The 21,336-nt window shown below is 37.9% G+C and overlaps 3 protein-coding genes, 6 non-coding genes and 1 pseudogene across 9 annotated transcripts; 9 read left to right on the plus strand and 1 right to left on the minus strand.

The window, feature by feature from the left end:
- The first annotated feature begins 327 nt into the window (after positions 1–327).
- On the plus strand, positions 328–2,710 carry LOC127649762 (40S ribosomal protein S8-like). Its single transcript, XM_052134991.1, has 6 exons — positions 328–386; positions 1,165–1,271; positions 1,509–1,608; positions 1,822–1,997; positions 2,238–2,367; positions 2,550–2,710. Exons 1-6 carry the CDS (start codon positions 383–385, stop codon positions 2,657–2,659), a joined length of 627 nt encoding a protein of 208 aa, XP_051990951.1. The 5' UTR covers positions 328–382; the 3' UTR covers positions 2,660–2,710.
- Positions 1,314–1,419, plus strand: LOC127649866 (small nucleolar RNA SNORD46). The gene has a single exon (XR_007971353.1). It is a non-coding gene; the product is annotated as a small nucleolar RNA SNORD46 (small nucleolar RNA).
- Positions 2,067–2,136, plus strand: LOC127649865 (small nucleolar RNA SNORD38). The gene has a single exon (XR_007971352.1). It is a non-coding gene; the product is annotated as a small nucleolar RNA SNORD38 (small nucleolar RNA).
- Positions 2,711–2,848: 138 nt separating the features above from the next.
- LOC127649765 (40S ribosomal protein S8-like) lies at positions 2,849–5,122 on the plus strand. Its single transcript, XM_052134993.1, is given in 4 exon segments — positions 2,849–4,370; positions 4,373–4,485; positions 4,701–4,830; positions 5,013–5,122. Coding segments are annotated over 4 exon segments (399 nt in total). The 5' UTR covers positions 2,849–4,324.
- On the plus strand, positions 3,019–3,150 carry LOC127649873 (small nucleolar RNA SNORA47). The gene has a single exon (XR_007971360.1). It is a non-coding gene; the product is annotated as a small nucleolar RNA SNORA47 (small nucleolar RNA).
- On the plus strand, positions 4,531–4,600 carry LOC127649863 (small nucleolar RNA SNORD38). The gene has a single exon (XR_007971350.1). It is a non-coding gene; the product is annotated as a small nucleolar RNA SNORD38 (small nucleolar RNA).
- A 360-nt stretch (positions 5,123–5,482) lies between the features above and the next one.
- Positions 5,483–5,614, plus strand: LOC127649872 (small nucleolar RNA SNORA47). The gene has a single exon (XR_007971359.1). It is a non-coding gene; the product is annotated as a small nucleolar RNA SNORA47 (small nucleolar RNA).
- Positions 5,615–6,492: 878 nt separating this feature from the next.
- Positions 6,493–8,096, plus strand: LOC127649698 (40S ribosomal protein S8-like; annotated as a pseudogene).
- Positions 6,926–6,995, plus strand: LOC127649864 (small nucleolar RNA SNORD38). Its single transcript, XR_007971351.1, has one exon. It is a non-coding gene; the product is annotated as a small nucleolar RNA SNORD38 (small nucleolar RNA).
- A 199-nt stretch (positions 8,097–8,295) lies between the features above and the next one.
- On the minus strand, positions 8,296–19,926 carry best4 (bestrophin 4). Its single transcript, XM_052134988.1, has 10 exons — positions 19,828–19,926; positions 14,006–14,163; positions 11,657–11,751; positions 11,331–11,564; positions 10,931–11,085; positions 10,778–10,855; positions 10,543–10,698; positions 10,350–10,430; positions 10,128–10,264; positions 8,296–9,633 (listed from the first exon to the last, which is right to left on the minus strand). The coding sequence occupies exons 1-10, from the start codon at positions 19,855–19,857 to the stop codon at positions 9,348–9,350; spliced, it is 1,410 nt and encodes a 469-aa protein (XP_051990948.1). The 5' UTR covers positions 19,858–19,926; the 3' UTR covers positions 8,296–9,347.
- Positions 19,927–21,336: the final 1,410 nt, after the last annotated feature.

The raw sequence follows: 21,336 nt of genomic DNA on the forward strand, positions 1-21,336 counted from the left end.
TTTCTGTGTAAAGTTAAATCTAATTTACAACTTTGTTGCCTGACGATGTAAAACTGAAACTGTAAAAACAACGTTTTGGAGCTCAAATAATACACAAGTTTGCCTTTAAACCCATTCACTTCCATCGTAATTGAATGTCTCACTGTAAACTCTATTTTTTAAACGGAGAGAAATTAATTTGTGTGGTAATCAATTTAACTTGAATTGAACCCGGATTATTCCTATAAAAAAAAAAAACTACCAACACGTGGCGGCAGCCCAACTAAAGGGAAAGTACAGCGAAGAATTCCTCTCGTGATTTCTCCATTTATCTCGCGATATGTTATTGCTTGAAACCCTCCCATGAGCCTTTGCTGTTCCTCTTTCTAGCCAGCGCCTGAGAATGGGTATGTGTTTTCACCATCTGGTCGCTGCAACAATCCGTCATCATCTGCACTATCTGATGAGCTTTTTCACTAAACTTGTTCTGCGGTGTATAGCAAAGTGGGATTACTATTGGTATGGTTTTAAATTGGACGATTCGATGTGTATTGTAAAATTTTTGCTGGAAGTTTAGGAAGTGGTTAAGGGACATGTCTCAAGATGGCTGCGCTCATGGGGTACAGTGCTTTTTAATAGCGCGCAGATAACGCTGTAGTTGTGCACCGGGACGTGTTCAAGGTAGATTTGGCATGTATATTCCCAGGTAACGGCGCTGGGTTGAGAAGTATTATGTATAGGAGAAACGTGTTAGCAGGTGTCATTAACTACAAGAAGGCTGCGTGGCGAGTTAACGGTAACTGAAAATGTGGGTTGTTAATAAATATTCAACACATTTAGTTTTAAATCTGAAGTTATATTCATAATTGTAGTCATTGACGTTTTTTCAATTAACATTATTTGCAATAACTTGATCAAATGTGCTAGTATCCGAAGCTTCTTAGCAAGCATGTTTGCTAATCGCTAAGGCGGATGTTTTTTTGCTTTGGTACGAAAAAATGCTGAAAAGCTGTTGTCACAAACTTTTTTTTCTGTAAACTTGAGTGTGTATGATGAATCCTATTATGAAATCCGATTTAAAATGCGGATAAACACCTTGGAGAACTGAACACTCAAGTGTGCTGTAGAAGAAGATGGTCTTTCTTCACTTCAAAGTGATTCTTACACACTCAATTCATATTAAAGGTATCTCAAGGGACAACTGGCACAAACGTCGCAAGACTGGTGGTAAACGCAAGCCAGTCCACAAGAAAAGGAAATATGAGCTCGGGCGTCCTCCAGCAAACACCAAGGTAAACCTGCACGTGTGTCGATAATATACCTTTCTCTTTGGCAATGTGAGTGATGTAAACACTTCCTTAGGTTGGTCAATTTTGTCCGTTTTGGTCAAAGTCATTGACCTTCCAATGTTAGGATTAGTCATAGTTACACTGACACATGGCCATAATGGAAGTGTATGGAAAGGTCTGATTTTGTTTATGCTTATGTAAGAGATTGCCACATTAAGAATTTTTTGTTGCTCCCTACAGATTGGACCTCGTCGCATCCACACAGTAAGGGTCCGTGGTGGAAACAAGAAATACCGTGCTTTGAGGCTTGATGTGGGCAACTTCTCATGGGGCTCAGAATGTAAGCATATCTAAATCTTATGCTGTTTGAAATGTGTAGATCAACTAGCGGTCTTTCAATGAAGATATCATGACCAGTTCTGCTGCTGAATGTCTGTGATCGATATCGTTATGTTCCAACTCTGAGAAAGACTTGTTTGACTTGATCTTTCATGTACCTGCTGAGCTTGTGCTTGAAGTATAGCCCTTTACAAATGTGTGTCAATGATTACAGGTTGTACTCGCAAGACTAGGATCATCGATGTGGTGTACAACGCCTCTAACAATGAGCTGGTGAGAACCAAGACCCTGGTCAAGAATTGTGTGGTCCTTGTGGACAGCACACCTTACAGACAGTGGTATGAGTCTCACTATGCCATCCCACTTGGAAGGAAGAAGGGTGCCAAGCTGGTAAGCTAATGCTTATTCAAGATTTTCCAGTTTTAAATTTGGGGGTTTTGTTGCGTTTTAAGTTTGGTCTTTCATTGATGATAACATTGTCCAGTTCTGCTTCTGAATGAATGTGATGCAGTTTAAGACTCTGAGAAGACCTGTTTTTAAAAGCCTTGAGAATATTTGTGGCATTGCCTTTTAACATTTGAAGTTGATTTGCATCAATTACTAACTGCCATGTTTGATTTGTCAATCCAGACTCCTGAGGAAGAGGAGACTCTGAACAAGAAGAGGTCGAAAAAGGTCCTGAAGAAGCTTAATGATCGCCGAAAGAACAGCAAGATCAGTCCCCTATTGGAGGAGCAGTTCCAGCAAGGAAAGCTTCTTGGTAAGTCCTTTTGCAAATCCTTTAAATGTGATTGTGTATATGATGAAACCTTTAACCAGTTCTGCTACTGAAACAACAATGCTGAGCTCATACCATTCCTGATAATGCACTGAAATGTTGTTCACAGTGATGTTGTCTACAGATTTCAGTGTTTTAATGTTTGGTTTTGTGTTTCTCCCCAGCCTGCATTGCCTCCAGACCGGGACAGTGTGGTAGGGCTGATGGCTATGTCCTCGAAGGCAAAGAACTGGAGTTCTACCTGAGAAAGATTAAAGCCAAGAAAGGCAAATAAATGTACAGCTCACTTTGATACGACCATTAAAGAAAATACCCCAAATCGGCAGGATGCTTTTGTCCTCTTTTAATTAATTGTTTGTTGATTAGGAAGTTGTTTTGTAGAGAATTGATGCGCTCAAATAATTTCAGGTGCAAAATTCACAAATTGCCGTCTCTACACTGAATGACAATCTGACTGAAAAAGGCTTTTTTTTTTTTTTTTTTTGTCATCTGAAGACACTTTTGTTCTGGTTTTAGAAAGTTTTTACCATTTATTTTGTTCCAAGTACACCTAGCTTTTATTTGGAGGAAATGCATCTATAAGGGTGTCTCCTGCTGATGCGTCTTCCACCAGATCATGCATGATAAAAAAAAAGGAGGTTTGAGAAAGTTAAGCAGCTGTTTTGTACTGCATTAACTGGTTATAACCTCCTAGAAAAACCACAAGTGAACTGAAGTACCCTGTATTTTTATTTTCAGAGTCATTGCAATACTTGTGTACATTTTATTTCACCTGAAAATCAATCCTTTGTATTTCTTGTAAATGTAGACTTAGTTCTAAGTTCCCATGGTCATGAAAAGCCTGTAGAAGTGTGTGATTTCCAGGACTAGGTATGTTTATGATACCAGCGATCTCTGCTCTGACGTGTCCCACTGGCTAGAAATTATTTTATACAGAATGCTAAATGTATTCAATGACTGATAACTCAGATCTGTGATTAAGAGCATGGTTCAATTGAATTATAGCAAGTGGTATAGAATGCGAAAATGTGCTTTGACTCTGGTTCAATCATTAAGTACAGTTAATTCTCCCCAACATTTAATACAGGCTGTAATACTCCAGTTGTGTAATATATCTCTACCTTTGTTGAATGGAAGATGTTTTTTCCTCTCAAATAGAGTTGTTGGAAATTAGCCAGAGAGAACAGTACCCATCCTTAACAGCAATTTAAAACACCTGCCAATTACAACAGTCAGAAGAGCTTAAAAAAATACATTAAATGTGCAGTCAGTAATTTTGTCCAAGTAAAAATTTTTACTCCTAAAGAAATTCATGGGAATCTTAAACCGGATATAACATGAGATGAAAACTCCAGTTATATAAGTAATCTTATAAAAGCATTTTTATTCTACATGGAGAGGGTCTCCTCATGGGGACTGCTATGTTAGAATCATGTGACCAGCAGAATACTACTGGCTTAATCTCAATTACGGCCTTGATATTGGCCACTTTCACTCTTGGATTAAACTATGGGATCTGTAAGTAAAAACTGTCAATTTTGAGCGATGCTGCATCCACGCTGCTAGGTGTCACTGAAAGTCCTAAGTGATAAATGCAAACGTTAATAAGAGCAACTTTAAAGGAGCTATACCACACGAGCAAGAGTGCTGGTCAGGCCTACGTCAGCGCGGCTGTAAGACATTCTACAACAAACACAAAGGTAAACCTGCACGAGCAGATATGGCCTCAGAATGTACGCATATCTAAATGGTATGATGCTGTTTGTAATGTGTAGATCAACTTGTGGTCTTTCAATGAAGATATCCTGACCAGTTCTGCTGCTGAATGTCTGTGATCGATATCGTTATGTTCCAACTCTGAGAAAGACTTGTTTGACTTGATCTTTCATGTGTCTGCTGAGCTTGTGCTTGAAGTATAGCCCTTTACAAATGTGTGTCGATGATTACAGGTTGTACTCTCAAGACCAATATCATTGATGTGGTGTACACGCCTCTAACAATGAGCTGGTTTGAACCAAGACCCTATACAGCACTCCTTACAGACAGTGGTATGAGTCTCACTACGCCATCCCACTTGGAAGGAAGAAGGGTGCCAAGCTGGTAAGCTAATGCTTATTCAAGTTTTTCCAGTTTTAAATTTGGGGGTTTTGTTGATGATAACATTGTCCAGTTCTGCTTCTGAATGAAAGTGATGCAGTTTAAGACTCTGAGAAGACCTGTTTTTAAAAACCTTGAGAAAATTTGTGGCATTATCTTTTAACATTGAAGTTGATTTGCATCAATTACTAACTGCCATGTTTGATTTGTCAATCCAGACTCCTGAGGAAGAGGAGACTCTGAACAAGAAGAGGTTGAAAAAGGTCCAGAAGAAGCTTAATGATCGCCGAAACAACAGCAAGATCGGTCCCCTATTGGAGGAGCAGTTCCAGCAAGGAAAGCTTCTTGGTAAGTCCTTTTGCAAATCCTTTAAATGTGATTGTGTATATGATGAAACCTTTAACCAGTTCTGCTACTGAAACAACAATGCTGAGCTCATACCATTTCTGATAATGCACTGAAATGTTGTTCACAGTGATGTTGTCTACGGATTTCAGTGTTTTAATGTTTGGTTTTGTGTTTCTCCCAAGCCTGCATTGCCTCCAGACCGGGACAGTGTGGTAGGGCTGATGGCTATGTCCTCGAAGGCAAAGAACTGGAGTTCTACCTGAGACGGTTTAAAGCCAAGAAAGGTAAATAAATGTACAGCTCACTTTGATACGACCATTAAAGAAAATGCCCCAAATCGGCAGGATGCTTTTGTCCTCTTAATAGATTGTTTATTGATTAGGAAGTTGTCTTTTGTAGAGAGAATTGATGAGCTCAAGTTGTTTCAGGTGCAGAAGTCACAAGTTGCTGTCTCTACACTGAATGACAATCGGTCTGAAAAAGGCTTATTTTTGCTATGTTTTTTAGTCTGAATACACTTTTGTTCTGGTTTTAGAAAGTTTTTACCATTATTTTGTTCCTTGTACACTTATAGCCTTTATTTGGAGAAAAAGCATCTATAAGGGTGTCTCCTGCTGATGCATCTTCCACCAGATCATGCATGATAAAAAAAAGGAGGATTGAGAAAGTTAAGCAGCTGTTTTGTACTGCATTAACTGGTTATAACCTCCTAGAAAAACCACAAGTGAACTGAAGTACCCTGTATTTTTATTTTCAGAGTCATTGCAATACTTGTGTACATTTTATTTGACCTGAAAATCAATCCTGGGTATTACTTGTAAATGTAGGCTTAGTTCTAAGTTCCCATGGTCATGAAAAGCCTGTAGAAGTGTGTGATGTGTGTGTGTGTGTGTGTGTGTGTGATTTCCAGGCCTAGGAATATTTATAATACCAGCAATTCTCTGCTCTGACGTGTCCCACTGGCTAGAAGCAATTTTATACAGAATGTAAACTGTATTAAATGACTGATAATTCAGATCTGTGATTAAGAGCATGTTCAATTGAATTCTAGCAAGTGGTATAGAAGGCGAAAATAGTTGCAATTTAAACAGAGAGAACAGTACCCATCCTTAACAGCGACTTAACAAAACACCTGCCAACTACAACAACAGTCAGAAGTGTTAAAGCCTACATTAAAGGTGCACTCCATAATTTTGTTTAAGTAAAAAGTTTTACTCCTAAAGAAATTCATGGTAGTCTTAAAACGTATATAAAATCATGAGCAATCACATGAGATGAAAACCCCAGTTATATCAGTAATTTTATAAAAGCAGTTTTATTCTACATGGAGATGGTCTCCTCATGGGGACTGCTATGTTAGAATCATGTGACCAGCAGAATACTACTGGTTTAATCTCAATTACTGCCTTGATATTGGCCACTTTCACTCTTGGATTAAACTATGGCATCCTTAACTAAAAGCTATTGATTTTGAATGATTCTGCATCCACACTGCTAGGTGTCACTGCAGGACCAAGATGACAAATGCAAAAGTTAGAGCACCTTAAAAAAAAAAGCAATACCACAAGAACAAGAGTGCTGGTCAGGCCTACATCAGCGCGGCTGTAAGACGTCCTCCAACAAACACAAAGGTAAACCTGCACGAGCACATATGGCCTCAGAATGTACGCATATCTAAATGGTATGATGCTGTTTGTAATGTGTAGATCAACTTGTGGTCTTTCAATGAAGATATCCTGACCAGTTCTGCTGCTGAATGTCTGTGATCGATATCGTTATGTTCCAACTCTGAGAAAGACTTGTTTGACTTGATCTTTCATGTATCTGCTGAGCTTGTGCTTGAAGTATAGCCCTTTACAAATGTGTGTCAATGATTACAGGTTGTACTCTCAATATCATCGATGTGGTGTACAACGCCTCTAACAATGAGCTGGTTTGACCCAAGACCCTGTACAGCACTCCTTACAGACAGTGGTATGAGTCTTACTATGCCATCCCACTTGGAAGGAAGAAGGGTGCCAAGCTGGTAAGCTAATGCTTATTCAAGTTTTTCCAGTTTTAAATTTGGGGGTTTTGTTGCGTTTTAAGTTTGGTCTTTCATTGATGATAACATTGTCCAGTTCTGCTTCTGAATGAAAGTGATGCAGTTTAAGACTCTGAGAAGACCTGTTTTTAAAAGCCTTGAGAATATTTGTGGCATTGCCTTTTAACATTTTGAAGTTGATTTGCATCAGTTACTAACTGCCATGTTTGATTTGTCAATCCAGACTCCTGAGGAAGAGGAGACTCTGAACAAGAAGAGGTCGAAAAAGGTCCAGAAGAAGCTTAATGATCGCCGAAACAACAGCAAGATCGGTCCCCTATTGGAGGAGCAGTTCCAGCAAGGAAAGCTTGGTAAGTCCTTTTGCGAAATCCTTTTAAATGTGATTGTGTATATGATGAAACCTTTAACCAGTTCTGCTACTGAAACAACAATGCTGAGCTCATACCATTTCTGATAATGCACTGAAATGTTGTTCACAGTGATGTTGTCTACAGATTTCAGTGTTTTAATGTTTGGTTTTGTGTTTCTCCCAAGCCTGCATTGCCTCCAGACCGGGACAGTGTGGTAGGGCTGATGGCTATGTCCTCGAAGGCAAAGAACTGGAGTTCTGCTGGGTTCCCATGCATCCTATACTTATGTACATTTTGTTTTCAGGTGTAAAAATAAAACAATTCTGATTTATTAATCGTGAATGTTTGTTTAATAAACTAGTTTCCCATGGTCATGGAAAAGCTGTTAGGGAATTTTGTGATTGCCAGGCCTGAAAATGTGTTCGAAACGGGTAGTTTCTTGTTATTCGTAGTTCTATGTGTAAAAAACCTATTTATTATTATTAATTGGATTCATTGAACTGAGCTTATATCAGGCTTGTAAGGGGCACTCCCTGAATAATAAAATTATGTAAAGTTAATAATCCCTTGCTTGATCTAAACAATGTCATTTTAAAACTTAAAATCTAGACTTTACAATGCATAATGCTGATCCTTCCAATTCTTAAATGATACTTAATTTGCAGATGAATTAGAACTTTCTAACTTGGCTAATTTATCACAAGTACGTACGGAGTTGGTAAATGCATAAAGATGGGATAACCATGTGATATGTTTTGTTGGAAATATCTCAATTAGTAAAATCCAATGAGCAAATTTGTTTCTCTCAGAGGCCAAACTGCACTGAGTATTAGTGTATGAAATTCCCACCGACATATACATATAATAAACAGCAGTGTCATTTTTTGAGAGTTTTTTTGACATTATTTCCTGAATAATACATGTAACAGACAATAACATAACTGTTGTGACAATCCTGATTCAAATAAGCCCAAACACAATACAAGTAGATCTTGAAATGTTCCTCAGAGTGTACATGGAAAGATGATGCACAAAAGTGCACTCATCTCGTGTGTGTGTGTGTGACAGTATGGTTGTACTGATATAAATTAAGATGGGGTAGTTGCTTAACTTATCTAGGGGTCTTGGTTAGCTGGTCAATTAGTTTTTCTGGTATTGCCCTGATGTGTTTTGCACATGTCTGAGGACATTGTGTGTGTGTGTCTGTGCAACACACATCCACATAGGTGCTTATCTAAAGGATTGTGATGATCCTGAACACCTAATATTTCAGTATTTTGTAGTTTAATCCATTCATTTCCAGTGCCCGTTCACTTTAGACCAGGAGCACCAGAGGTGTAACAAAGTGAAATAAAGCCAATACAATTTTATGAAAATGTTCAAAAACAAAAGTGTGTTCAGATGCCCTGTGTGAGAAAAAATAAAGGAATTTTATTCCAACTAGAAGAAATAAACTAGTTTGCAAAAAAAAATAATAATAATAATTGGTCAAATTTGACCAGAACACAATATAAGGGTTAACACAAAACAGCTACCAAGTACAACAGTCAAAAGAGCTAAAGCCTATATTTATTCTAAATAATGGCTATTACATGTCCCCAAGTTCCCATGCCTTGACCAGGTATACATAATTCAAGTCTAAAGGCTAAAACACATTCCCCACAGCCTCAATTTTATACTTAATATTTTATTAATAAATATGAGGAAATATTAGTTATTAGGATAAAAAAAATAATTTAGTTGATTTTGAAGCCAAAGGAATGTAAGTAACATATTTAACAGTTAACAGAGTTCTGATTTGAAAATATGACATTTGAAGTAAAGTTTAATCAGGACAACTGATTGTTGAAATGTAGGGATTACGGTTTAATGGTGACTGGATTAACTAGTGGGAGTAGCAATATTTTTTTGTTTGTTTGCTTAAATTAAAACAAATGTGCTTAAATTAAAACAAATGTGCTTAATTTGATACAGCTGTTAGTAATTACAGTGTATGAAGTGAGGGATAAGGTAAAAAAAAATTCAAGAAATATTACCTCATCCTTGACTATTCTAACAATATAGGTCAAGATTACAGTATGGTTGTACTGATCAAAATTCAGATTGGGTAGTTCATAATTTATCTAGGAGTCTTGGATTGCTGGTCCTTTAGTTTCAGATGACTCCAGCAATTCCACCTGGTGTTTCCTTGACATGCTTTGTAGCTGAGGTGGTGGCAAGACATTCATCTTTGAAGAGTTTTCAAGTGCTCTGACAGAGCTCTCACTCATACATTTAGCTCTGCAGCAGAGACACTGTAGGCCCTTGCTTCTTTGCTTTTTTACTTTGTGTGTAGTCGGCCACACACCGCTGGCAAGCATTGATGTCTTGATGATTGGTACAGATTCCTCATTTTCATCCTCAAGTATCCTGATACAATATAATGAATACAAATAGACAATAGGAGTTTAATCCCCTTTTTCAAGGATGTGATGCATATATGTATATTGAATCTTGTGAATTTACTGATGAGATTTTGTATTATTTTTATTTGATTTGTTTTACAAGATTTTCCTAACATCATGGTGCCCAATTAAACATACATTGATGATGTGTACCAGTGCACATATCTCTACATTACTTCTACAAGAACTAAAAAGTCAATAACAACATGTGTGATTAAAGATTACTGTTTATAAGCTTATAAACTAGTAATTGTTATTATTATATTTACTCATCGTACTACACACAAATGGGAGGATGTCAATAAAATGTACGGAATTTTGTCAGTATCAATATCACATGAAATTTTGTGAATATAACGCCTTTGTGGAAATCACTCTGTATTTTGACATTTTCCCTAATAAAGCTGGACCCTTGATAATCTAAAATTATAAAACAGTATTACAGCCTATTATTTTTACCTCATGTCATGTGTCGAGCCCATGAAGATAGGCTTCATAGTGGCAGAAGGATATGAGGGACCCTTATCCAACCAGTATTTGTCCTTTTCTAAGGGAGGAAGGTTTTGGTGCATGTCATCTACAGCTAGCATAGAAACCTAGGTAAAAAGACAAAAGTTGCCATGAGTGTTTATGAATAAACAGTCCTTTGAAAGGGAGGAGGTTATTAATTGATTTACTGACCTGAATGTTTCGATCTATCAGTTGGTTGGTTTCAAAATCATCATCATCTTCTCCAAATGGGTTAATAATAAGTTCCCCTACCTTCAAGAACACAAAATCAGCACTTGATTTTAAGGTTAAATCACACTAGTTTTGCATTATAATTTTTATATCGTTTTTTATATATAGTTTTTAGCGTGATTCTTCATCATACCTTTAACCAGCCAGCATAAAAGAAGAATTCCAGAAGAGTGAAAACTGGAACATACAAGTCCAGATGAATCTTTTGTTCATCACGATTCTCAGGTTTCACAAACTGTCTTCCAATTAGACAGAATGTAAAGAAGGAGTACACAGCCAGGGTCACAACCTGCATCCAGACACAGTTGAGGTGCGTACATCAAGCTACACCCAAGATCATTTGGATAGTCAAAAAAAAGATGCGTTACCTGTGTGTACACCAAGGGAATGCTGATCCAGTCATAGTGGAAGAGCATGCTGCATTTTGATCTGTAGTTATTAAGCTCCTGACACATTAGTGAGAAGTTAATTTTGTGCTTTGATTGCATGTATGCCTCATTTTGACGTTTAAACATACTTACATCCATAAGGAGTCTCAAGGCTATATCATCATTCACACGCCCTTCTCTTCTTGCTTGTGATGCCAGGTTTGCAAACCATGTTAGTGGCATCCAGTATTTGTTAAAGTCAGAGTACAGATGGTTAAGTTTATTGAGCTCCTCTGCAGTCATGAATCCTGAATACAAAAAAATAAAATAAAAATATATATAAAACGATATTGTTCTCTTGATAAGTGTTAACAATTACAACTTCAACAAATTCACTCGTATGATCCACATTTTGTCATTTTAAGGGCAAGTAAGCCAGTGAGGAAAATGCAGTGCTGTTAACTTGATTAGATCCCCTTTGTTGGAAATGAATCCAGTACTTGCACCCAAATTCATCCCAAACATTTTTAGAAGCAAAGTTTAGAGATCTTACCTGCCTCCACAATGTCCTCCAGAGTTGGAAATCGTTTGTGCACCCGTGTACTGATGGAGCGCAGGATAAGAACAGATGAGAGATTTGCATACCTCATCAGGGTGCGCCTCAACAGACGCCCTCTTTCATCTGTGCCATGAACATTCCCAGATACAACCATCATCAAGTTATCTGGCAGGGGAAAGCTTGTATATTGGCCCCACCAACGCTGAAATGCCTGTGTAACATAGAAACCTAAAAAGGACCATGGACTATTTTAATTTAGTACAAAGGTTCATGATTGTACGGTAAATTCATCTTGCTTTGGTCAAATCAGTCTTGCTTACCAAGAACAAATGACATTGGGATGAGTTTAGCAAACTTGTTGCAATGACGTGCCAGTCGCTCAAACAGATCCTGTTGTTCAGCCTTAAGGATACATCTGTAAGATACAACGTGTGTTGATGTTTCCAGTTTCCCCTAATTATGTTTGCCTGACAAAACCAACATTATCCTTCAAACTTGGTTTAACCTCCTGAGACCTTTCATCCATATGCATGGACATTAAGTTTGTCGCTTCACTTTAGGCTATGCATAATTTAATATAATTTAAACCGACTGATCTCAGTTCAGGAGACTCTAGGCTGTCAATAAAGTGATAAAATTTAGATGCAACTAGTCATGTGACAAAACAACATGGCGCCGATCTCAGCTGAGTTTGTCTTTGGGAGAAACGGCAACAAAGCTACATCTGGTAAGAAACCTCATTCAATTTTACATTTAAACCTGTTTGAGTCAAAAGAGTAAAGTCTCTAGTTTCATCCAATATGCCATTTGAAACATTTCAGTGATTTACTGCGAAACGGCATGTTGTTAAACACAATGAGACTAGTATGTGGACTATAGGCTAATCTTCCTTAAAATATTTTGTATTCACTGTGCCTTATCACAATGACAATAAATGTATGCATCCAAAAGCTGGAAAATGTTGCTTTCCAATGCTGTATGCGGAGTTAGGATAAAAATAAGGTGCATTTCAAACAGTTCTGAGACCAGTGCAGACAGATAGCACACTGGAGCTAAGTCATTCCCTAATTAGTGTAGGGAGCATGGGAGAAAGAGTGCATCCTATAGCTTTCCTATGCAGCCAAGTGCATTCACTCCTAACATCTGGTTAAAAGTTCAGTTTCAGGCTGCAGATGATGTTTGAACCACTCAACATGTTTGGCAGACATTGGACGATTGTAATCAGTACATAGATTCAGAATTTGTTCATGCAAATTTTTATAGTAACATGGTTAGCAGTGATTTGATGATGCTGGCTATTACTTTGAATCAGAATTATTTATGTTAATTTCTGATGTAATGTCTGTTACATCTCAAAAACATGAATAACCTAATAAACAATTTGCTTGGTATGATTTAAAATGTCAAAACTTAGTTCCATTGTCCACATATGTGGACATAAATTTTTAGGAAAACTATTTGGTCTATTTATTTATTGTGAATTTTTCTTAGGAATCCTAATAAAAGCCTAATTTTAAGTAACAAATCAAAAGGGGGAATGGAAAATGCACACAGCCATCATGCTTTGATCTCAGGAGGTTAAGTATTTTTTTTAAATTAATTTATTTTATCCATAAACCAAGACCAAAATTTCTAACACTAACTCCACCTAGAACTTTTAAATCCACCAATCCTGGTACCTACCATCCTAGAATTGTTGTACTACATCTTTTCTTTCTAATTGGATTTATGGTGTTCACACAGCAAATGATCAAACAATGGAAAAATCCCATAGATTTTCTTTGACAGAATGTTCAAATTATTCAACAGAATGTTGTCAATTCAAACTCCAACTGTCAAAACATTTAAATGTAAACAAGCCCATAAAAGGTCTTTAATTTGCTTTAAATTGCTCTCTCTCTCATTCTCTTTCTCTCTCAATCTATCTATCTATCTGACGGTTTATCTGACTATCTATCTGACAGTCTGGCTGACTAGTTAGCTAGCTTGCTAGCTGGTGGTTTGTCTTACAGTAATGTCTGTATAACCTTCAAACTTTTAAAACTAGTTTAAACTATAAGACAAGGCTTTGTCAAGCCAACATAAAAGAGTCTTGACAAACTTTACCTATCTAGTTTGTTTACGATTTGCCATCAAATCTTTTGTGTTTAGCAGACTCATTGGGATTTTTACCCTCCATCCTAGACTTGTAGATGAAACTTGCACTCTGTAAGTGAGCACTGCATAGAGGTACCAACACAATGTGGCATTATACATAAACTTCAGTGGTGGAATGATCTACCAAACTCCATTATATCTGCTAAGTCTCTCAAAAATCCTCAAGAAAGACCTAAATGCAGCTCTTCCATGATTACCTGAATCATCACCATCTATCCTAAGACACTTTCCATTCTCATTCTTAAGAGACTGCACCCTGCCTTGAAAATGAACTCCTACTCTACTTTCTATCATATGCTCTTCCGTGTTTAATTAACAAATACCGTTCTGGCTAACCTTGTAACTTTTTATTTCAGCACTTCTAATGTCGTAGTGTTGCACTTTTTTTGCAACAGAAGTTTGCTAGACATTTGTTTAGATAAAATTGTCTTTCAAATTATTAAGTGTAAATGTAAGTTATTAGAACAGTTATTAGATTATTAGACATTTCTGAAATGAAAATGTCATGGTACCTGTATAAAACACTGAAAAGGCTGTACAGTACACAGAAGACGAGGAATTCTCTGTACAAAAGCTTGTAAATGCTTCCTCTCCACCTGAAGAGCAACCTTGTGAACCCTCCAAACCTAGCATTAGCCACCTTAAGAGTGTAGGACACGGTCATGATGCTCTAGGAACAACACACAAACAATGTGACTTTTAAAGAAAGTTCTACTATGCCTTCACAATTTTGTCATTGTAAAACAAGTCATTCTTACCTCAGTGTTTCAAGCCCATCTACGATTAGAGAGAAATTACACCTTTTGTTTTCTTCTTTATATACTTCTCTTTATTATAGACCAAGCAATCCATCCTGTGATTTATAGTTTGGGAACCCAGTTTAAAGGTACATGTCCAGATACAGCCATGGTCATTGTCAGTTTCTCACAGTTCTCACCATTATAAATGATTACTCTTGAGAGCACACACAGTAAAGTTATAATTTATGACTAGGAGTTCATCATGGGCAATGCATTTGTAAATTATCTTTTAATCTTTAAATGATCTTTTTAAGATATTTGGTCTCTATTTAGAATACCGTTCCAAGTAACAAAGAACATATGTAAGAAGATTATTGATCTCTGACAATATACCTTTGTGCTAGCCACAAATTCTGTGTCTGCCAAACACATGGTCTGCCAAAGGGGACCACTGTATGGGAACCAATGTGCTATAATCCCTGTGTGTTAATTAACAGTATGCATAACAAGGAGAAAAATTCAGCATGTGCAATAAAACACGAATTCCCTGAATGGCTATGGTAAATAATGAGGATAGTAAATGCCATGTACAAAGGTGTTTATATATCTTGTAAATGCAACTGTGTTATAAATCCTCTACATGTCACTTCTCGTGTGAACGTCGACAAACACACCCAGTAGAATACAATGATTACAGTATGAGACTTTTTTTTACTAACAATGACATTAGAAAGTATATACACTCGCCTAAAGGATTATTAGGAACACCTGTTCAATTTCTCATTAATGCAATTATCTAATCAACCAATCACATGGCAGTTGCTTCAATGCATTTAGGGGTGTGGTCCTGGTCAAGACAATCTCCTGAACTCCAAACTGAATGTCAGAATGGGAAAGAAAGGTGATTTAAGCAATTTGAGCGTGGCATGGTTGTTGGTGCCAGACGGGCCGGTCTGAGTATTTCACAATCTGCTCAGTTACTGGGATTTTCACGCACAACCATTTCTAGGGTTTACAAAGAATGGTGTGAAAAGGAAAAACATCCAGTATGCGGCAGTCCTGTGGGCTGAAAATGCCTTGTTGATGCTAGAGGTCAGAGGAGAATGGGCCGACTGATTCAAGCTGATAGAAGAGCAACTTTGCCTGAAATAACCACTCGTTACAACCAAGGTATGCAGCAAAGCATTTGTGAAGCCACAACACGCACAACCTTGAGGCGGATGGGCTACAACAGCAGAAGACCCCACCGGGTACCACTCATCTCCACTACAAATAGGAAAAAGAGGCTACAATTTGCAAGAGCTCACCAAAATTGGACAATTGAAGACTGGAAAAATGTTGCCTGGTCTGATGAGTCTCGATTTCTGTTGAGACATTCAGATAGTCAGAATTTGGCGTAAACAGAATGAGAACATGGATCCATCATGCCTTGTTACCACTGTGCATGCTGGTGGTGGTGGTGTAATGGTGTGGGGGATGTTTTCTTGGCACACTTTAGGCCCCTTAGTGCCAATTGGGCATCGTTTAAAGCCACGGCCTACCTGAGCATTGTTTCTGACCATGTCCATCCCTTTATGGCCAACTGCAAGATGCTATCCTATCAATATGGGCCAACATTTCTAAAGAATGCTTTCAGCACCTTGTTGAATCAATGCCACGTAGAATTAAGGCAGTTCTGAAGGCAAAAGGGGGTCAAACACAGTATTAGTATGGTGTTCATAATAATCCTTTAGGTGTATATTTGAAACATGATAGGCCTGGGGCTCAAGTATACAGTATATACACTCACTGAGTACGTATTAGGAACACTATACTAATACTAGGTTGGGCCTCACTTTGCTCTTAAAATATGTTTTTTGGTCCATGTTGACACAATTGCATCGCGTAATTTCTGCAGATTAGTTTCTGCACATTCATGCTGCGAATCTCCCATTCTACCACATCCCAAATGGACTGGATTCAAATCTGGTAAATGGGAAGGCCAATGAAGAAAAATGAACTCTTTGTCATGACTCATGTTCATGAAATCAGTTTGAGATGAGTTTTGCTTTGTCACATGGTATATTATCATGCTGGTTGTAGCCATTAGAAGATGGGTAAATTGTAGCCATGAAGGGAGGCACATGGTCAGCAACAATACTTAAATAGGCTATGGCATTCAAGTCATGATTAATTGGCATTAACGGGCCCAAAGTGTGCCAAGAAATAATTCTTCACACCATTACACAATTGCCACCAGCCTGGACTGTTGACACAAGGCAGGTTGAGCTACGTTTTTTTTTCCAGTCTTCAAATGCAGTTTTGGTGAGCCTGTCCCCACTGCAGCCTCAGCTTTCTCTTCTTGGCTGGCAGAAGTGGAACCTGACATGGTCTTCTGCTGTTGTAGCCCATCAGCTTCAAGGTTTGACATGTTGTGCATTCTGATATGCTATTCTGCTCACTACAATTGTACAGAGTAGTTATCAGAGTTACCGTAGCCTTTCTGTCAGCTCAAACTAGTCTGGCCATTCTCCATTGACCTCTCTCATCATGAAGGCATTTCTGTCCACAAAACGGCCGCCCACTGGATGTTTTTTTGTTTTTGGCACCGTTCTGATTAAACTCTCGAGTGTGTGTGTGTGAAAATCCCAGGAGATCAGCGGTTACTGAAATGCTGAAATCAGCCTGTCTGGCACCAACAATCATGCCACAGTCGAATTCGCTGAGATAAAAAAAAATTCAAATTTTTATGGTCAATGTGAACATTAAGCTCCTGACCTGTGTCTGCATGATTTTATGTATTGCACTGCTGCTACACGATTGGCTGATTAGATAATCCCATGAATATATAGGTGTAGTAAAGTTCTCAGTGTGTGTGTCTATATATGTATATACAGTGCATCTGGAAAGTATTCAAAGCGCTTCACTTTTTCCACATTTTGTTATGTTACAGCCTTATTCCAAAATTGATTAAATTCATTATTTTCCTCAATTCTACAAACAATACCCCATAATGACAACGTGAAAAGTTTGAAATCTTTGCAAATTTATAAAAAAATAAATAAATCACATGCACATAAGTATTCACAGCCTTTGCTCAATACTTTATTGAAGCACCTTTTGGCACCAATTACAGCCTCAAGTATTTTTGTGTATGATGCTTCAAGCTTGGCACACCTATTTTCGGGCAGTTTTTCCCATTCCCCTTTGCAGGACCTCTCAAGGTCCATCCGGCTGCATAGGGAACGTCAGTGCACAGCCATTTTCAGATCTCTCCAGAGATGTTCAATCGGGTTCAAGTCTGGGCTCTGGCTGGGCCACTCAAGGACATTCACAGAGTTGTCCCGTAGCCACTACTTTGTTATCTTGGCTGTGTGCTTGGTCGTTGTCCTGTTGGAAGATGAACCTTCACCGCAGTCTGAGGTCCAGAGCGCTCTGGAGCAGGTTTTCATCAAGGATGTCTCTGTACATTGCTGCATTCATCTTTCCCTTGATCCTGACTAGTCTCCCAGTTCCTGCTACTGAAAAACATCCCCACAGCATGATGCTGCCACCACCATGCTTCACTGTAGGGATGGTATTGGTCAGGTGATGAGAGGTGCCTGGTTTCCTCCAGACATGACACTTTCCATTCAGGCCAAAGAGTGTTTCATCAGACCAGAGAATTCTGTTTCTCATGGTCTGAGAGTCCTTCAGGCGCCTTTTGGCAAACTCCAGGCGGGCTGTCGGGTGCCTTTTACTGAGGAGTGTCTTCCGTCTGGCCACTCTACCATACAGGCCTGATTGGTGGAGTGCTGGAGAGATGGTTGTTCTTCTGGAAGGTTCTCCTCTCTCCACAGAGAAACGCTGGAGCTCTGTCAGAGTGACCATCGGGTTCTTGATCACCTCCCTGACTAAGGCCCTTCTCCAGGCAGCCAGCTCTAGGAAGAGTCCTGGTGGTTCCAAACTTCTTTCATTTACGGATGATGGAGGCCACTGTGCTCAAAAACTTCTTGGCTTGGTTTGTGCTCTGACATGCACTGTTAACTGTGAGACCTTATATAGACAGGTGTGTGCCTTTCCAAATCATGTCAAATCAACTGAATTTACCACAGGTGAACTCCAATTAAGGCTGTGAATACTTATGTACATGTGATTTTTTTTTTCATTTTTATTTTTAATACATTTGTAAAGATTTCAAACAAACTTCTTTCACGTTGTCATTATGGGGTATTGTTTGTAGAATTATGAGGACAATAATTAATTTAATACATTTTGGAATAAGGCTGTAACATAACAAAATGTGGAAAAAGTGAAGTGCTGTGAATACTTTCCGGATGACTGTATATAAAATATATTTTTCTCTCAAAAAAGATTATTTAAACCCTGATGAAAAAAAAGCTAAAACCAGCCACATTTAAGCTGGTTTTAGCTTGTTTAAGATGGTCTCCCAGTCTAACCAGCTAAAGTGCTATAAAACACCTTTAAAACCAACCACCTGACCAGCTAAGTCTAGCAAGCACGTGCTAGATTTAATCTGCAAGAAACATAAGAAATATACTACTTTTCAGCAGAGAGGCCAAAAAGAAGAAAGAAAATCTCCTGCAGATATAAAATCACTAGGTGGCGGTAGCCACTAAGAGAGATAAAGAGCCAGGGTAAGGTTGCACCAGTTGTGTGTGAGGTCTCACACTAAGGGCTTAGTAACTACTAGTTAGTTTGTTACTAAGTCAGTGCTTAATTTAGTTGCACCACCTGTTCTTAACGCAAGGCTTAACTAGTAGGTCGTAAGCTGTAAGTAATGTGTAGTCGCATAATATGACATTAACTTGCAACCTTCAGATTTGTACACAGAAGTATTAAAAAGCCGTGAATTTCATTTTGATCTTGTTACGGTTGATGTTTAAACATTGTTTGCTCGCGTAACTGTAATAAATTATATCCCCATTGAAATACGATGCATAATAAAAACAATATATCATTAATGGTATATTAGCCTATATTACAGTATTTAATAACTGTATCTAAAATGAAAATGGGGCAAATAAATAAATAAGTAGGCTACTAATACAACAGGCTGGAAAAATAGACATTTCTTAATTTTAATATCTATTTCGTGTGTTAAAACTTGACACCGGTCAGAGTACACAGGAAAGCGTACCGTTAGATCGGTTTCATGCTGAAGAAGAACGTTTTTTAGATGCTTTCTCCCGTAAATGTAAACGAGTGTCACTGCCAACATCATCATATGTCGAAAGGACTGAAAGCCTGTCAACTAAAACATGAGCTCATTGACGTCATTAAATGAATCTGCTTTTTTATTCCAACCGTTACTCCTGGTTGGAGGCTTCCGTAAATATTGTAATCTTACGTCCTACCTAAGTTTAATGGCGCAACGCTCAAATATTTAGAAGAGTGTAAATTGAGTGGCTTAGAGCCACTATACTTTATATATATAGATCAGTGCTTAGACCATTTTCGCCACAACTGACATACGTATAGCTAGCTTTGTGCAATCGCCCCCAGGTTAGATAGAGCAGAAATGAATGCTGCCTCTAGAGGCTGTATACCCAGGTAGGGGACAGAAAGGCATGTCCGAATCCAATTTTTGCGTCACATCCTGTATACTGAGATACCTTCATCTGATCGATTTTTGAAGGGAGCATAGATGTATCCTTCGCTGCCTATGAAAGCTGCCTCAGCTGCCTCAGTAGCCTGTCTTAAACCAGTTCCTGGAGGTACCTTCAAACGCTGTCTGTTGAGTCATTGATTGATAGGGCAGTGAGGCATCAAATCCACTACCTTTGGTTTTGGACGCAACCATGATATTTTTTTACATTTTTTACTATTATAGCACCAGAAAGAGGCAGAGGTACCCAATTTTTTTCACGTGTCCTCAGATGGACCTACATAAGAGTTTTAAATTTGGTGATGATATCTCATTCCGTTCAAGAGTTATAACATTTAAGTAAAAGTGGCCACGCCTCTGCATATGTTTGGCGTACCTTTGCGATGATGTATCAAATGTTCAAAGGTTTTGATAATTATTAATATTGGTACTCCAGAGAATCTTTCTGCACTGGTTTGGTTCCAATTGGGCAAGTGGCCTAGGATTAGTTTGAAAAAGTAGTTTTGTTAAATAATCTCAAATATTTAATGAACAATTTGATTCACACCAATGGTTCTTGATTTTTATCTATATATATATATATATATATATATATATATATATATATATATATATATATATATATATATATTAAAATATGATAGCCAATTTTTTTTACATTTTGCCCAGACCTCTCAGGCCAAGAGACAAATAGGTCTACCAAGTTTAGTTTCGATATGTCTTTTTTAAATTTGTCAAACAGCTGCTAAAATTTGATAGGTGGATGGCGGCAATGTTTTTCAAGATATGTGACTGTCCTCATACAGCTTGGTGGCACCTTGGACAACGACACTGCATGCAAAAATTAGATCAGACCAACGGTGCATAGTTAGAGCCATTTTTGTTTTATTATTATTATTGCGCCACCAAGAGGCAGAAGTGTGCATTTTTTTGTGTGTCCTCAGAATGACATAAGAGTACCAAATTTGCTGATAATATCTCAATCCGTTCAAAAGTTATAACTGTTTTAGTAAAAGTGGCCACACCCACTACATTCGTTTTGGCGTACTGTTTGACGATAAATCAAAAGTTAAAAATTCCTTTCAATACATTTTCATATTGGGACTCTGCTGAATCTTTCTGCACTGTTTGGTTATGATTGGGTGAACAGCCTAGGACTAGCTTGTTTTTATTTATTTAAAAAAAAAATCTAAATAGTGGGAAAACGAGGCGGTGGAGCCCAATTTGGCCACAGTTTAAAATAGTCACCATGACGCAAGTAATCACTGCAATGAAACATTAGGCATCAAACTTTCTTAATAATTTACAGAAGATAATTCAATTGCACTAAAAGGAACATATTATAAAGTGCTTCTTTAATTTGTTATAGACTTTAGGATGTCACACCCAGCACACAGTGTCTTAAAAGGAAATAATGTGAGGGGAAATGTCACACTCTCATTGTGCCTGTAGAATGGTTCATTGGAGTTCCTCCACTCAGAAATGGGTTATGTATTAAACTAATCAGAATTTAAAT

The sequence above is a fragment of the Xyrauchen texanus genome, chromosome 9 (assembly GCF_025860055.1).
Source record: "Xyrauchen texanus isolate HMW12.3.18 chromosome 9, RBS_HiC_50CHRs, whole genome shotgun sequence".
Classification (NCBI taxonomy): Eukaryota; Metazoa; Chordata; class Actinopteri; order Cypriniformes; family Catostomidae; genus Xyrauchen; species Xyrauchen texanus.

Coding starts and splice junctions, on each gene's coding strand:
- LOC127649762 (XM_052134991.1), top strand. Junction 1,272..1,508: donor GTCCTCCAGCAAACACCAAG/GTAAACCTGCAC, acceptor TGCTCCCTACAG/ATTGGACCTCGTCGCATCCA. Junction 1,609..1,821: donor CTTCTCATGGGGCTCAGAAT/GTAAGCATATCT, acceptor CAATGATTACAG/GTTGTACTCGCAAGACTAGG.
- best4 (XM_052134988.1), bottom strand. CDS start 19,857: ATGCTCCCTTCAAAAATCGATCAGATGAAG. Junction 11,752..14,005: donor CTTTTCAGTGTTTTATACAG/GTACCATGACAT, acceptor TGTATCTTACAG/ATGTATCCTTAAGGCTGAAC. Junction 9,634..10,127: donor GGCTCGACACATGACATGAG/GTAAAAATAATA, acceptor ATATTGTATCAG/GATACTTGAGGATGAAAATG.